The 15,064-nt window shown below is 33.8% G+C and overlaps 1 protein-coding gene across 4 annotated transcripts in view; it reads right to left on the reverse strand.

The window, feature by feature from the left end:
• Positions 1 to 1,324: 1,324 nt before the first annotated feature.
• TMEM168 (transmembrane protein 168) overlaps positions 1,325 to 15,064 on the reverse strand; it is a 30,411-nt gene continuing 16,671 nt past the window's right edge. For all 4 annotated transcript variants that reach the window (XM_055314576.1, XM_055314579.1, XM_055314578.1 and 1 more), the window contains exons 3-5: positions 12,075 to 12,217; positions 9,758 to 10,032; positions 1,325 to 4,606 (exon numbers count right to left, since the gene is read on the reverse strand). In XM_055314576.1, coding sequence (XP_055170551.1) covers positions 4,059 to 4,606; positions 9,758 to 10,032; positions 12,075 to 12,217 — 966 coding nt within the window. In that variant the 3' untranslated portion in view covers positions 1,325 to 4,058. The remainder of the gene's footprint in view (positions 4,607 to 9,757; positions 10,033 to 12,074; positions 12,218 to 15,064) is intronic.

Here is a 15,064-nt window from a genome sequence, read left to right on the forward strand (position 1 = left end):
TGGTCTATATCTAGGAAGATACACCATGTTCCTCTCTTATCCTTGGCACACTACTAAAAATCTTCAATTTGTGATAGATCGATATTTGTAGGGACAGAAATGTAGTAACAAAAATCTACTAAAATTGTCTATTCTAATTTAATACCTATAAAATGCTGTGAGGTCATTACACAAGATGACTGGTCAATTTTATTTTTTAATCAAAATGGTGTTTATTAATATTTAAAAATTTACTGATTAACCTACAGATTTTAGTTTTGAATCAGCTTTGGTCTAAGTAAGAATAACAGCAACAGTACTTTCTAATACACATAAATGTAAATTACTGTCAACAAAACAGTTGCTCAAGGTAATTACTAATTAAATGTCATTTTTCATATTAGTCAATAGGGAAGATACCCCAAACGTGAGATACTTGTAGTTGCCCTAGCTTGTTCTGTGAACCTGTTTATGTTGATGGGCCAATTTTTTGACTTTATAGTCTAGTTGTCACTGATGAGCATAGTAGCTATCTTCTTTGTTCATCAAACTTCTTTTAATAATTTCCATTTGTGAAAAGTCTCCAATTTGTCTAAATGTTTCTAAAGGGAAATCAATGAAAAAGTCTTTATCATATCAATGTCCTGATGAAAATGAATTCAACAAAAAGCTTTTTTGTGACATGAGCTATGTTTTAATTCAAACCCGAGGTTTTCTTTCTTTAACCTTGACATTTACTACTTTTAAAAAATGTGAAATGTTTGGGGCACCTGCCTGGCTCAGTTAGTAGAGAGCACGGTATTCTTGATCTTGGCGTTGTGAGTTTGAGCCCCATATTGGGCATGGGAGTTAGTAAGAAAAATATATTTTTAAAAATGTGACATGTTTTCCTTTGGTGATTCTGTAATAGTCCTTAATATTAATTGAATGAAGATCTTGAAAAAAATATCGTTAAAATTATAAAGAAAATGAAGTGATTTACAATCAAGTTATTCCAATTTCTCCTCAGGATTCTAAATTCAATGTCAAAAATATTCTTTTAGTACCTCTTATCATGAGCAAGGCACTCTTCTGGGTAATTATATACCAGAAATATCAACATGTGTAAGCTTCTGCCTGAAAAGGGAGGAAGATCTAGTATGTTTCCAAATAGAGGAGAGATGTTCAAAAAAGTACTGACTCCTTTGAGCCATTCACTATGAAATACACCTAACAGAATTCTTAAAAGTAAACCACTTTCTTCTGGCATACATGTTAGCTATCCCTTATGGAAAGGTAATGTACAACATTACTTTGAAGGAGTCTAAGCTCTAAATGGGAAAGAACACATATAAAAAGGCAGTACTCAAAACATCATATATATTTAGACCAAAATTTACAAAATGTACAGTTACAAATAGATTCTAATGAAGATTTTACTTTAAAAAAATCTACCCAGTAATGCATTAAATATAAATGCATTTTAATTAGCAATGCAATTTTTAAAACACTTATGAAAACACTGGTCATAAAAATGGTCTTCTGTACAATTTTGTATTTATTAAGAAGAGCAAGATAGAAAGCTACGCAAGGATAAATCCAAATATCCCCAGGAAGAAGAGTTTAGTCAGAAGAAACTAAAAAATGTTTAATGAAATAATAGCATAACTGAAAAATTATAGGAAGAGAACTTGGTTCTCTTAATTAAAGAACTTGGTTCACATAACAGTATACTTTTTTAAAAGACATTTTTTAGGGGGTGGTGCTTTTGTGGTTTCCTCAAGGCATCATGTAAGAAACAAATTAAATCAACATTTTGTTGAAAAACATCTCCATGTCAACTATTGAAGCTATTTAGTGGACTGGTAAAGTTTTGCCCTAAAGGAATTCCTATTACTCCCAGTAACTCCTTGGTAAACATATGGTATATAAAATGAAAGCCGTAAGAAAATTGTCCTCATTAATGGTCAGATCGAGTTTTTAATCTCTAAGTTAGAGTAACCAATTTGTCCCTATAGTCTTCCTCTGTATTATACTGTCAATTACTTTAATGTTTTAAAGCGGCAACTTTAATTTAGGATGCCACCTCTTAACTGTCCTTTTATAGTTTCTGGTTTGGGGAGGAGAATTCATTGCAGTGGATATTCTGTAACTTTGTGGTTAATAAATCGGCTTGAGTCACAGTTTTAGCTCAGAACTTTTTTGGTCATAGAAAATGTGTACCGAAATAACAGCCCTGTGGCTGTAAAGTCTGCTACCTTTTGAATCTGATGATTAGTACCATCTTAATATTACTTTATAAAGAATGCAGAATATACCTTTATATTTGGCTTTCTCAGAGTAAAGACACATGCTTTAATTAAAGCTAATTCGCTCAATATTGGCTCGGAATTTTAAAAGATTTTACTTAATGCTAATTTAACTTTTTTGTAGCTATTAGCTCATAATTTTAACACCTGACTTTTCTCCTATACTAACTCTGAATAATATGAAACATTATACTATTTCATCTGGAAAATGTTGATATAAGTATGTAACCAATACTGGAAAATTTCAAATCAACCTACCAACTCTAATACCTGGGCATTTTTTATGACTACCACTTTTAATATATATTAAAATTATTCAGTAACTAAAGTTTTTTGCACATTACATGAAAAATTAATTTTTAAAATTTTATTCAAAACATTAGGAAAATCATATTCAAAACACAGAAATAATCAGACCATAACAGCGCTGCATAGATAGTGGTATACGAGTTCCCTGACACTAAGTGACTTCTACCTAACAAAAACTTCAGTTTTCAAGTCACCAGGTAGAAAATGGTAGAGGCGTTACTTCCTCTCTGAGGCTGGAAAAATGGCTTCAATGGTGAGAAGTCACACTTTAAACGACAAAGATTAGATTATCCCCTAACTTAATTCTATTCCCCTCCTGTTACTTCTCTGATATGAACATGTAGAATGTAAGGATTACTGGAAGGGAACAGGAGGCAAATTACCTCTTAGGGGATACCCAGATCAGTGCCTGCTTTATTCAGACAAAACACTGAATTAAGTTTTAAAAATTACAACCACACCATTATGCATAACAAAAATTGCCAATATGAATACTTTTTTACATAATACATTACATGTATACAAGAAAAAAAATGACCTGTTTCCAATCCCTTTACTTTTAATAGAAATAAATGGCATCACTAATGAGAGCTGAAAGATAATTTTCATGGCAGAGCATTAATTCCCAAGATCAAAATCATTTCTGAATAGTGAAAATAGCCTAAATCAACCAGAAATTGCTTTTCTTTTTTTTAAAGTTCACTTTTTGAAAGGGAAGACAATTTGTAGCTGGAAACATTGTTCATTAAAAGTTACCCTGAGAAAGACTCTTAAAATTGCCAGTGCTTTCAGAGCCCCTCCTCCGCCCCAACAATGCAGGAAGGGGCCCTCTGTAGGCTTCTAGCTTCTTACAGTTACCTAAGGGAAGAATGTTTTGATCTCAACAGTCACTTGGGCTTTTCTGCTACACTGGTAACAGGCCACAATGAAGACATCAGAATAGGAGACTATAAGCAAATTTTTGCATTCATTTCAGGCTTCTCCCTTTATCCTTTCTAAAGAAAGAATATGTCATTCTTCAAATGGTCTTGCACTCAAACCTACTGTTCACAAAGAAAATCCTTTGTAAGCAAACTGGAAATTTTCTTATAATAGTAAACAAACTGTCTGGTCTACATTCTCTAATCATGCCTAGAAAATAAGGCATTAGTAATTCTTCATCGGCCACTGCAGAGCACAGACAAGTGTTTTCTTTCTAATCTGAGGCATAGGCAAACATTCTTCAAAGTGCATTGTTATTTTTAACATCTTTTATGCATTTACACAGCATCAGCATTTATGACTCCTTACATACTTGTAGGATAAAACGCTTATTCCCAACATCTTACAATACACCATAATTACTTGAGAAAAGACAAAGTGAGAGCGGCTACAGAAGTAGCAAGAGATTTTTCCCAAATAAAAAAACAATATACAAAAAATGGCAAGTTAGTGATAACTGGTAGTATGAACTCTCAGTAACATTCCACCTTAGGTTCCAAATTACGATTTGACAAGTTTGAAGCCTTGTCCTGTGTCCAGCACAGTGGGAAGAAACCAACTCATTTTTAATCTTTTCAAACACCTAAAGCAAGTTTTGCAGATCCAAAAGAGGTTCAGACCACACAGCCAATTTGCCAAATGCACCAGTGGATATGTAATACGAGGAAAGTGTAACATCCAGTGCTTGGCCACGTCGCTGCCTGTTGGCAAATGCAGAGTGTAGTCGCTCCAGCGCTTTGACACACCGTACACAGCTTTCACAGCGCGGCCCTTTTCAGTCCAGCAGATGTTATTGCTGGGGTTGCAGTTATACTCCACCCAGTCTTTTGTAAAGTCACCCAGCTGTGGTGGGTCAGCTTCTTCAATATCTATGGTCTTTGTCATCTCTGCTCCTTGTACCGCAACGTACTGATCATTGATTTTTCTCACTTCTTTCACCCACGGGACTGAATTCTCACTGTCTAATACGATAATAAGGCGAGAACAGAAGGAGGCATTCTTTTCTCTCCACCACTCTAAAAGTGTGTCAAGGCGCAGTATGTCTCCACCTGTGAACAAAAGAAGACTCAATAGGGTAATAATTTCTGAAGCCTCCTCTTAAGTATATTTTCTTTAAGTTCCTGGAATTAAATATATATAGGACAAAAAAAATAGATGAACATTCCTTTCAGAGAATTTTTAAAAACAGACTTTCAATTTCAGATTAAAAAAAAATCCTTATTACAGTAAAAAAGGAATATGTTACAATAAATTAAGAAAGTTGTCTTATGAAGTTTAGTTTTAAAAAATTAAGATTTAGTGAAAAAAATGAAATCCTACTATTCTGCATCAGGAGCAGCAAATTATGGCTCATGGACCAATCCAGCCTGCCATCTGTGTTTGTACGGCCTGAGAGCTAAGAATTTATTTACATTTTTACATGGTTAAAAATCCAAAGAACAAAAGTTTGTGACATGTGAAAATACAGGAAACTTAAATTGCATACTATTATTTTCATAAATAACATTCATTTACATTCTGTCTGTGGCTGCTTTTGTTCTACGGTGCCTAAGCTGAGCAGTTACTATTGGGTCTTTATGGCTACTTTATGGCTAAATATCTGGCCCTTTACAGAAAAAAGTTTGTTGGTCCTTGATAATCACTGATCAATTAATGTTACCTTGCCTCATATGTAGGTACCTACCAAAAGAAAAAGAAACACTCTTCCTACCTGTGCCAAGAATAAATTTAGAATGGCTATTTAAATCTGTTTTATTAACTGAAAAACAACACAGGACTAAAAAAATACATACCCAGAAAGGTCTAAAGCAAATGTGTCTTAAAGCTGGTAGATTTTACATCCAGTTCATTAGACAAAGTCGTCTTGTATTAATTTTGATTTTTAAATATATTACACTAAAATACTATCCTGACTAATCTTTGTCATCCTCTTAAATTTTGGGACCCAGCAATTGCCATCCTTATTCAACCTACTCCTGGCTCTGTTTCAATGGTACATTAATATTCATACAATCATTCCAATTCTAGGGAATTTATCCTGAGAAAAGGGCAAAAATGGGGACAAAAATTACATATAAAGATCTTCTTCCCACTGTTACGTGTAAGATCTGAAACAACTCGGAGGAATGGAAATAAACTATGAGGGAGAATTGTAATAAAATGGTATTGGGACACCTGGGTGGCTCAGTGGTTGAGTGTCTGCCTTTGGCTCAGGTTGTAATCCTGGGGTCCTGCATCGGGGTCCTGCATTGGGCTCCCACAGGGAGCCTGCTTCTCTCTGCCTGTGTCTCTGCCTCTCTCTGTCTCTCTCACAAATAAATAAAATCTTTTAAAAAATAATAGAATGGCATTTATAAAGAAATTTTGATGATGAGAAAATGTCTATGATACTAGGAGAGAAAGTATGACATGGAAGTGTATCTATAAAAACAAGTTATTGCTGGGTGTTTGGATTTCAGTATTTTTTTTTATACTTTGCTATATTTTCTACCATTTTTACATTGAGCATATGGTACTTATATGATTAGGAAAAAGTCTTAACATGGTACAGTTTACTGGCACAAGCTCCAACAACATCAGATACACATCTCTACCTAGAGCAACCATTGTCTTATCAAAATGACAACACTGGGGAGAGAGAGACAGAGGGACAGACGGAGGGAGGGAATTCTTTTAGTATTTACATTCAATTAGTAATATGACCTCTGAAGCCAGGGCATAACACATTCTTTACGAACAATTAATATTCTTTTATTCAGCAGTCTACTACTATACTCAGACTCTTGACAATGAAAAAGTTGTTTCATGAACTGTTCTTAAAGTCATCATTTCAGAGGCACTATTTCAATACATGGTGTCCATATATTACTAATGTGTTGCTTCACAAAGAGCTCCAGAAGGTATCTTTTATTATATGGTAAAACGTTAACTTTTCATTATTGCCAGTTCTTTCAATTTCTCTAGAGATCAGAGAATGACACAAGATTACAAGAGCAATTATACAAATTCCATCTGCCACAAAACAACATCATTGTCTAACTTGCCTTCTACAACTATTTCAACAAATATTCTAAAAGCACATTCTACACTACTTCTCTTATATGTGCTCTTTACATATCAATAAGAGATTTAAAGGAGCATTTAAGTCTTTCAAATATTTCTCTTCCCCTGTTTTGTTTTGCTCTGCTTTCTCCTATGAATAGGTCCTATGTTGCATCTGGCTTTTGGCCAAGATGCAAAGCACTTACATTTATCTCAGCTAACAGCCATCTGATGCAGTTAAAGTAATTGAGACTGCTTTTTAAAGGCCTGTTTATCTGTGATAAACTGATTCACAGATTATCTAGCTTTTTTGTCATTTCTCTCATCATTATCATAATTATTTTTTTACTCTCAGAGGTAAAAATACCAGGGTCCATATTATGAAGCCTCATAAATGTAAGGAGTCTACATCGTCTAACAAATATTGTCAGTAAAGATATATGATATAAAGGCAGATACAGAATTCTCTTTCTCACAGTGGTATTTAGTATTTAGTTCTGGACCTACTCTTAACTTGCTAACTCAGGTAAAATCCAGTTATCATGTTTCCTATTTTACAGGTGTTTATGAAGATGTAATTCTCACAGCTTACAGCTCTTTGTCACACGGGCTGGAATGGATTAAAGCATTTTCCTCCAAGCAGGAGGGTTCTGTTCTATTTTTTAGTACTATCTGCCTTTCAGGGCTATGTCTCTGGCAGCCCAGGGCAGGAACTGACTTCAGTTCCTGAGGAAGGCTCAGCCTCTACGCCTGGTCCAACCTGGTTACCTTCAAGTGGGCTTGGTGCCTTAAGCTGAGAGAGTATACAGCTGCTGAATTACAGGATGAAGCTACCCTTCTTGGAGAAGGCAGGGCCATGTCAAGCAATTCTTTCTCCACTGTGTTCTACTTTTTTTTTTTTTTACAAAAAGTAAAAAAATGTCTACCACCAAGAAAGTTATACATACAAGAATAAATCTTCCTGGCTAAGAGAGGAGTTGTATAATGGTGTTAACTTATTGGTGACATATTAAAAAAAAAATTCTATAAAGATACCATTCCAGAATATAATTGCTAGATATCTATCTAAAATATAGCCACACTTTAGAATGTTTAAGTCTTCATAAATTATTGCTAACTCAGTGAGTGAAAATTTAAGAACATTGATATATATGTTATTTGTGTTGGTGTCTATTATTTTTCCTAGGAAAAGAAAAAGCTGATATAAATAGCAGTAAACTATACATCTAGAATTTATTTCCAAAGCCATCTTTTAAAAGATGCTTGAAATCTTAAAAGATTTAGGAGGAAAAATACAAATGTTCTGAAAAAAATTTATATTAATCTTTCATGTAAAAATACAACAAGCTTACTTTTTAAATCACTTTCTTAAAATACTTACAAATAACCAAGGATATATGCATGAGCACCAAAATTACGTCTTTTATCCCTTTTGATTTGGAGACAGTTCATTATTATAAGCATTGCAGTAAGTTTTCAATAATCAATCCTAGGTTTTAGGTCTGAAATTCTATTTCTGTAAAGATTTTTGAATTGACGACAACTTTTTCTTCTGTGTTCTAAGGTCAAGTACACAGAATACTATACTTTATCTAGAATTAAAATAGCCATAAAGGTTAAAAAGTTGTTTTCTACATTGAGTTACAGGTCAAGTAAAAGATTTCCCAAACTATATTCAAGTAATTTTGACGTTGACTACCTTCTTCTACAGTATTTTAGAAAATGGGTGAACCGTGCTATCAAAAAGATCTACTAAAACAGAGTATGTGATTTTCTCTATCTTAATGGTTTTTGCCTTTGGCAGCACAAGGGGGAAAAATACTTCAAGGGGTTAGGCAGGTCTGGATTTGAATCACGGTTCCATCACTTACCAAATGTATGGCCACAGAGATGTAACAACTTGGAAGTTTTCATTTTATTCTTTAAAAAATGAAGAGATGAGAGAGGTCATAGTACTTACCTCAAAATATTTCAAGTGAAGATTAAATTTAATGTATATCAAGTGCCAAGCATCGTAACTGTTTCAAATATGCCCCATAAATGTTTGCCTTTACTTCTAGACAGCCATTAAGTTATTCAATAATTATTTGCAAAACCAAAAATTACAACAGTATTTTTTGATAAAACCCTCATTACAAATCTAGCATGAAATTAGTGAGACCATGATGGTTAAGATCATCTCTACTTGGAGTTCTGGTGTTGAGAGAGGTCTCTCTGTCCTTCCATAATACTTCTGTTGATATTTGTCCTTGAACTGAATATCTATTTCTACTTAGGTCAATTCTATTATTTCTGTGTGTTCTCAGTATAAAACATCTACAATATTTAAGGAAAAAAGAGGATAGAATTAAGTTCCAAAAGAACTATTTCTAACATAAAATAAGAAAAAAAAAATCTTTCTCCCCCCCCCCCCCCCCCATGATTCATTCAATGATTTCATCCATGTATCCATTACTTAAGGATCCCTACTAGGGATAGCCAGGCTCTATTCTAGGTGCTAAGCAAGTAATTCATAAAGCTCGTGACTTACATATACATAGTCTCTATTCTAGTTGGGAAGCTCAACAAACAAATTTACATATAAAATAGATCTCAATCTCCCTCTCTCATGACAGGGAGATTTAATATTACCCCCTCATTTTACAGAGGAGAGAATTGCTATAGAGAAGTTAGGTAATTCGTCAAAAATAAAACTTGTGACAAAACCAGGACCAGAACCAAGGTCTCCTGATCTAAGCGCTAGTCCCACCATATCACATCACTTGCTGTTCAAAATCTTGGTGAACTGTCTAACATAAATAAAACTGCATATGTACAAACTACTGAAATCAGCATCCATAACATTTAAAGACTTAGAAGTATAGGTCAAATTAATCAGCTTCCAAAAAATGGAATTTTAATAATTCTGAAAATACATTAAGCAGATTTTTTTCTTCCAGTCAATATAAGACATAATTCTCATAACCTTTAGAGATTACTAATATTATGCTAAACAAGTATGCTAGAGAAAAGAAAAATAAAACAGAGTCATATGTATACTTAGTAAACTGTGAAGTAGAAAATTGAGAATTTTGGAAATTAATGTTTCAGTGTGAAGGGGTAGATTTCCACGAATAGGTCTATCTTAGTAATAGTGAAATTGCCAGAGGTGCATTTACCTGCAAGAGCCCACTCTCCTGTGCCATGGGTATGCCCACTGTAATACAAAACATATGTATCATGTCTAGGTCCATCCACAGTCCGAAGTTCAAGGAAAGCTTTCAGTTTGGAATGCAGAGTATCAAAAGACAGTCCACTTGTGGAATAGTCACATCCATAGGTCTCAATCATATGATATGCAAAAAATCTTTGGATAGCATTGAGCATGCCAGTAGACCTCAAATTTAACTCCTGTACATGTTCTGGTGGAAGAAGTGTTGGCTGACCATCAGGACTGAAGAACAAAAAAAATGATTTTTGTGTTAAAAGAGTGTTCATTCTATGTCACAGTCTTACCCTTCACTTATAATTATCTAAGAATCATTAATAGTTGCTGATAACTAAATGGCAGAATTTTTTTAAAAATCCTTTTTTCAAAAGTGCTAAGAATTAAGCTTGAACATCAGAGCCTAATTTCTAAAAGTTTTACTTCTAACCAGTAAAATAATTACCAAACTGAAAGCTGGGAAAATATCTCCAAATGTAGATAATACTATTTTTGGTTCTGTATTCATAGTTTTACCAAATGTCAGATATGGAATAAGACTTTCTAAAAGCAAGATCATACATATCTTACCCTGTGTTTCAGGAACACCAAGGTGTAGGAACTATAATGAAAGAACTGTTTTCCTTGGCAAAATTTTAACAAAATATGGAAGCAATGTGTTTTATATTTCTGTATTGAAAAAGCTTTATAAAGTTCAAGTTCTACTAACATAAGGAACATAAATGACAGAAGAAAGTACATTAGTAAATGGCATTTTGAAGCAATTTTTAAAATTTAGGCCTACTCCCTTATACTACAGAACACTAACCAGAGACAGATCTGATCCTAGAACAAATGTAAAATGGTAACCTAGTAAAGATGATTAAACCACATCTTAAAACTAGCAGAATCAAAATACCAATATTGAGGGAGGAAAAAAAAAACGATCACTCCTTTTCAGAAAAAGAATTTTCAGAAAAGGAATTTCAATAGTCTTGAAAACGTCCTATTTTGCTTCATATATTACCAGTATTATTCTATTACCAGTTTTCATTAAAAAAGTAAGGCATTTTGTTCTCCATTTGTAACATTTAGCAGTCACAAACAGTAAAATAAACAATGCACTAACAAACATTAGAATATCTGTGCAAATTACTATTTCCACATATTTTCTCACCTGAACTATCACATCTTACTTTATGGGACCCTCTTAAATCTATTTCTTTTACTTCTCATATGAATTTGCCACTTTTAATAAAGCCTTTACCACGAGGAAAATATTTACTACAAATAGTCTATTTTTGGTTTTTATGTCAAATATTTGAAATAACTTTTTTATTTCAAGTCTTCCTCCTCCCCCATCTTGAAAACCACCACAGAAAATATGAATATTTGGTAATAAAAATTTATTAATAGCAAATAACTATTTTTTTTTGTATTTCAAAGTACTATTAAAAAATTTTATTGTGGCAGTATTTACAGATTCAGAAAGATCTGCCACACATTTAGGGGCGAAATTATTTTGGAATAAAACTACAATGAAACAAATAATGCTTAACTTCATTCTCAACTTTGTAAATTTCTGGTATTTGTATGACATTTTCCAATGGGCACTGTTTTTACATTCATATTCTCATTAGCTCTTCATGATGTTCCTCTGAGATGGAAAAAATAGGTATTGTTTGCATTTTGGGGGGAGGAGGTGGGGCAAGAGGGGAGGGAGAGAATCTTAAGCAGGCTCAGTGCCCAGCGCAGAGCCCGCTTGGGGGCTCCTCCTCACCACTCTGAGACCATGACTTGAGCTAAAATACAAAGTTGGACACCTAACCGACTGAGCCACCCAGACACCTCCTATTGCTTGCATTTTAGATAAGGACACTGAAGTTCAGAGAAGTTAAGATTTGCCTAGTGTAATAAAAAACCAGAATTAGGACTCTCGGGTCCAGAATACATTTCTATTACATTTTGCCATGTTGTTTCACAGGACATTTTCATAAACAAGATAACCTTTAGACCTTTCCTTAGAACTGTCATGCATATTTTCTGATTTCTAGCTAAGTATAAGCTAATCACATTTATCAAAATATTTAAATTGAATCCTTAAGATTCTATCACTACACAGCATAAATAAATGTCTTTCAACATTTGGGGTAAAGGAAAAAAATTGCAAGGGCATCATATTTTGAAAATATACTTTTGAAAAAATGAGCTATCACACTTAATATTCAAATTCATATAAATATTAGGAAAATGTTCAAGTAGTTACTGCTAATTATACTAAATTACTGTACCTGCAGAAGTTGGTGGGAATCACAATAGCATATCCAACAGATGTTCCTCCTAAACAGCTACCCAATTCATGGAAGAGCCCATGAGCCATAGATTCCAAAGGTAAAACTATCAGAAACATGCTCAAGAAGATTCCATTTGTTGGCTAAAAGAAATTCAAAACAGCATATTTATACAGTGTGTGGCACTGCACTTATGTGTGTGCATTTGTATACATATTTACATACAGGCACATTTAAAGTTTTTGCCCAAAAATGACAAAAAGAACAATAACCTAAAAACAATTACAAGTTGAAGCAGAAAAGTATAGAAGGGTAAACAATGAAACCTAAATTAATCTTGAAGCTTCTTATAGTTGTGGCAAAACAAATACAGCACATAATTTATTTTATTTTGTCAGGTAACATCTCACCCAAATTAAAATAAAAAACAAAAGCAGAACCCTTGTGCTATGACAGAAAAAGCCAGAAAACAAATCCTTTCCTGTTCAAACCTACAGTCTAAATCACTTTTCAAATACCATACTCGTTACTTTATCTGAAAGTTACCTTTGAAAGGGCTCATTTTTTTCCTGTGAAAAGTCCAAAATTAGTAAAATATTAAACTTTTAATGAAGTTTTCCTTTGAAAAGCCCTAGACTCTGTAAATTCAAAGTTGAAAAAAAAAGTGTGCATTTTATATATGTTCTATATACATAAAGGGCACAAAGCGTCCTAAAAGTAAAAGAGAAAAGGGGAAGCTAAAAGAAATAGTTAAAAGGAGATAAGATTGGGTAGTAATTGCAACTGAAAAAAATAATAAAAAATAAAGGATCTAATTAAGCGGAAAGCAAATGGAAGGCTACTAGTCACTCAGTCCTGACAGCATTCCACGTTCTGTGTTGCTACTGCACATACTATATGGTTATGTGCTTCTGTACATGAACATGCATTTTTCTAATGCTAAGAGATGGATGATTCCTTCAGAATTTTAATAAAAAATAGGTGATTTCCATAATGGAAAAATAGATAAAATGCCCTATTTTGGGTACACTATTATCAACTGCCCCAAATACAGTACATGTTTAGTTTAGAAGCAATAGAAAATACAAATAAGGAGATAAGTGATTAAATCATCACAAGTACTGTCCTCCACACACATTGTTTGAAATATTCTAGACTTCACACAACACGTATATTCGTTTTGTTTTGTTTTTTTTTTACCAATGTAGGATAATATTCTATACACTAATATATTGTAAACCTACTAATATACTAATATGTAAATAACAAATGGCATTCCTATCATTAAAATCCCTAAAATTTTCATTAGCTGATTCCCTATTATTTCTAGATTCCATTTAAATTTTCATTTTAATAAAACCAGAATAAGTATTGAGTTCCCTAATTTTTTTAAAAATTTATTCATGAGAGACAGAGACAGAGGAGGTGGGTGCACAGAGATACAGGCAGAGGTAGCCTCCATGCAGGGAGCCTGACGTGGGACTCTATCCTAGGATTCCAAGATCTCGCCCTGGGCCAAAGGCAGGTAGGTGCTAAACCCCTGAGCCACCCAGGGATCTCCCAAGTTCTCTATTATTTTAAAGCCCTTTGATAGTTTCAGTTTCATCTTTGGTGAAGTGTTAAATATTTTGCTCATTTTTCCATGGGGCTGCCTTTTTATTATTAATATACAGCTTTGTTTTGCTCTCAGTATATTTAAGGCTTTTGTGGGTTGTATGACAAATGCCTTTCCTCTTCCCTTAATGCTGTTTGCTTGGCATTTTTTTTTAAAGATTCTATTCTTTTGAGAAAGTGTGTACATGTACAGAGGGAGGGGCAGAGGGGGATGGACAAGCAGACTCCACACACAGCACAACTGAAGGCTTGATCTCACAACCCTGAGATCATGACCTGAGCCAAATCCAACTCTGACACGCAACCAACTGAGCAACCCCAGTGCCCCTTGCTTATTAGCATGGTTTTGGTTGTAAGGTCATTTTACGTAAGTTAAATCTTCCTCTACCCAAGTCAGGAAGATTATTTTACATTACCCTTGAAAGGCTTTATTGTTTTGACCTTCACATTTTTAGGTCTATAATCCAAATACAACTGATTTTTGTTTATGGTCCAATTCCATTTTATTTGTATACTCAATTACCAATCACCGAAAATCTAAACCATTCAATATTACTCTACAGTGCCGCCTTTGTAATAAATCAAGTGTTATAGGACTTGTTTTTGTACTCTCTTTTGGTCAGTTTGTCCTTTCAAATATTTCCTTTGGTCTTCATTTCCTCATTACTTTTGGGACTCAGATAAAAATAGAGATCTTCTCACTATATCCTCTTTGAGTCTTCTGTATTTTCCCTACTTTTCTTTTGTGTTCCTTCTTGCATAGCTTCTTCTGAAATCTATCTTCCAATTCACTAATGCTCACTTCAGCTTTATCTGTTAATCTTGCACATTGAATTAATTTCGGGTATTTTATGATTCTAAAGCTTGTTCTTTTTCAAATCTGCCTAGTCACTATTTTATGGTTTCCAACTTCCTACCAGTATGTACTGACTTTGCTTTTATTTTTTTCAACTTGTTAAATTACCTTTGATAATTCCAGTATCTCAAGACTTTCTGGTCACCTCTTGTCTGTTGGTCCTGCTGCTTATTACTCTTGATACCATGTACCTAGTTATACTCATGAGCTGAACACTGTATGCAAAAATACACGTGTATATTTGTGCATGCACACATGCGCATGTGTGTATAGTTACATGGTTCTATGACTAATTTCAGGCCTAGAATAACGATAACTTTCTCCAAGAAGATTTTTGTTTCTTCTAGGAGCTCGAGCTGGGGGAATTACAACTAGGTATCTTAATCCAGGTTTGACAACTTAACCCAGGTCAGATCTCTAACAGGACACAAGATCAGGATGCAAAATCATGACAGTGCTGTAATGTACACAGTTCCACCCTTTTCTTTCAGGGTGTCATCTTAAAATGGGAGTTAATTTA

The sequence above is a fragment of the Nyctereutes procyonoides genome, unplaced genomic scaffold (assembly GCF_905146905.1).
Source record: "Nyctereutes procyonoides isolate TBG_1078 unplaced genomic scaffold, NYPRO_anot_genome, whole genome shotgun sequence".
In the NCBI taxonomy this organism is placed as follows: Eukaryota; Metazoa; Chordata; class Mammalia; order Carnivora; family Canidae; genus Nyctereutes; species Nyctereutes procyonoides.